Consider the following 1813-nt stretch of genomic DNA (forward strand, 5'->3'; position numbering starts at 1 on the left):
ACTGTATATCAAAATAATGAAAAAATCTTATATAAAGTTCTTTACCATAATCTGATAACCTCATTAGCTTAAATATCGAACCAATGACAGGTGCGGGTAAGTTTTTGAGTTTCTGTCGAATAACATAATAATGATGCACTTTTGGCAGAAATGCGAAAATCACAACGATGCAAAGAGTACATAATGTCAAAAAAATTAAATCCATTGTCGTAATCTGCGAACACTTCAAATAAATAATTTATTAAACAAGTTTGTACATCATTAGATTTGCTGAAGTAAGACATTAATATTACTACATTAATATTATTATGAAATTATATTAATATTGTTAAAAAGTTATAGTATCCCAAATAATAATTACGTAAAAAAATATATTTTCAAAATATTTGTGAAAATATTTCTCAAAGATATTTTCAATTATGGTAAAGACGATGACATATTAGCAAATATATTTCATGTCAACAAACCTTTTATCTTATATTTATTCTGTTTTACTTTGTGTTCTCATTGAACTTTTTATAAATCTACAATAAACGTACAACTCGGGAAGGTTTTCAGAAATATCTCAAAAATATTACAACTAAAAAGTGAAATATTTTATAAAAATCGCGGAATATGTCTGTAATATTTCTAAGACAGCTCTAAAATAGCAAAATATCCGCAATTCTTGCACATAACACTTTGTTGGAAGGTTGATGAAATGTTATAGAAAAAATCTGCAATCTTTTTGAAATATTAGATTTCACCTATTTCTATATAGTAAAAATGATATTTAAATATATTTGATTGATACTTAAATAATATTTAAATTTATTATGTCGACATAATAAATGAAAATATTGTTATCAATTAAACATATATTTAAATGTCATTTCTAAAGTACTTAAAATGTATTAAAACTTTTGTGATCTGTTTTTACAAATTACAAAACTTATAATTTAATAACTTGAATAAACTTAAAATTTCTTAAAATCAATTATAATATTACATCTATTTTAATTAATTAATCACATTACATGTATAAGCATATATATATAATCACTATTAAAAAATCACACGTGCAGTTTTTACACTATTATTATTCATATACAAAAGTTTTTTGGAATTAAAGCAAACAAGTCATACATATACAAAGTTTCTCGCAATTAAGGATGTTTTGTATTTTCAAAATGATAACAAAATAATGAAAAAATTGCAGATTATTCTAAATCACGTTTCAAAATGGTACGACAAATTTGGTGACGATTTACTATCTGAATCATAAGTTATTTTATTAGCTAGCGTACATAATAAGCGATACACAATGTCGGTCTTACACATCTGCGTTCCACTAATTTTGTATATTCTGTTTTTTTTGTATGGACACGCTTTTTTAAATAATTTACACTTGTTTCTTGGTGAGTTTTAATTACTTTTTAGAATTTCCGGTTGTTAATTTAGTTGCGTCTATTATTTTTTTTATAAGAAATTTTTTATTTTTTTTATCAACTAGAACTTTTTCAAAATATATGTGTATGCAACACAATTGACTGTTCAATCGTATGCGAATAATGCCAAGTTCTACATCAAGACTCACCCGAACTGTGATTATTGCGAACTGCGAACATTTCCGTTAATCATTTTTATACTGCGGTTTTTTTGTTAATGTATGAAGAAGGCTCAATCCGGTAGCCGAAACTTGTAACTTTTTATTTTTTATTTTATTTTTGCTTTATATAATTTTATCTCTTATTAATTGTAATATATTTTTCGTGTAATTTTTATAGAAATGTGTTGACTCTTACTTTACCCTTTATTTATTATTATTTATTTT

General features: G+C 24.1%; 2 protein-coding genes across 3 annotated transcripts in view; both read right to left on the minus strand.

Annotated features, from left to right (window-relative positions):
• The window catches only part of LOC108756514 (cytochrome P450 4C1-like), a 27882-nt gene that overhangs the window by 24418 nt on the left and 1651 nt on the right, over nt 1-1813 (minus strand). The window contains exon 2 of the mRNA XM_018500393.1: nt 46-223. Within this exon, the coding sequence (XP_018355895.1) occupies nt 46-48 (3 nt within the window). The 5' untranslated portion in view covers nt 49-223. The remainder of the gene's footprint in view (nt 1-45; nt 224-1813) is intronic.
• The window catches only part of LOC108756504 (cytochrome P450 4C1-like), a 43978-nt gene that overhangs the window by 11391 nt on the left and 30774 nt on the right, over nt 1-1813 (minus strand). The window lies entirely within an intron of this gene.

Source organism: Trachymyrmex septentrionalis, unplaced genomic scaffold, assembly GCF_001594115.1.
Source record: "Trachymyrmex septentrionalis isolate Tsep2-gDNA-1 unplaced genomic scaffold, Tsep1.0 scaffold101, whole genome shotgun sequence".
Lineage (NCBI taxonomy): Eukaryota > Metazoa > Arthropoda > Insecta > Hymenoptera > Formicidae > Trachymyrmex > Trachymyrmex septentrionalis.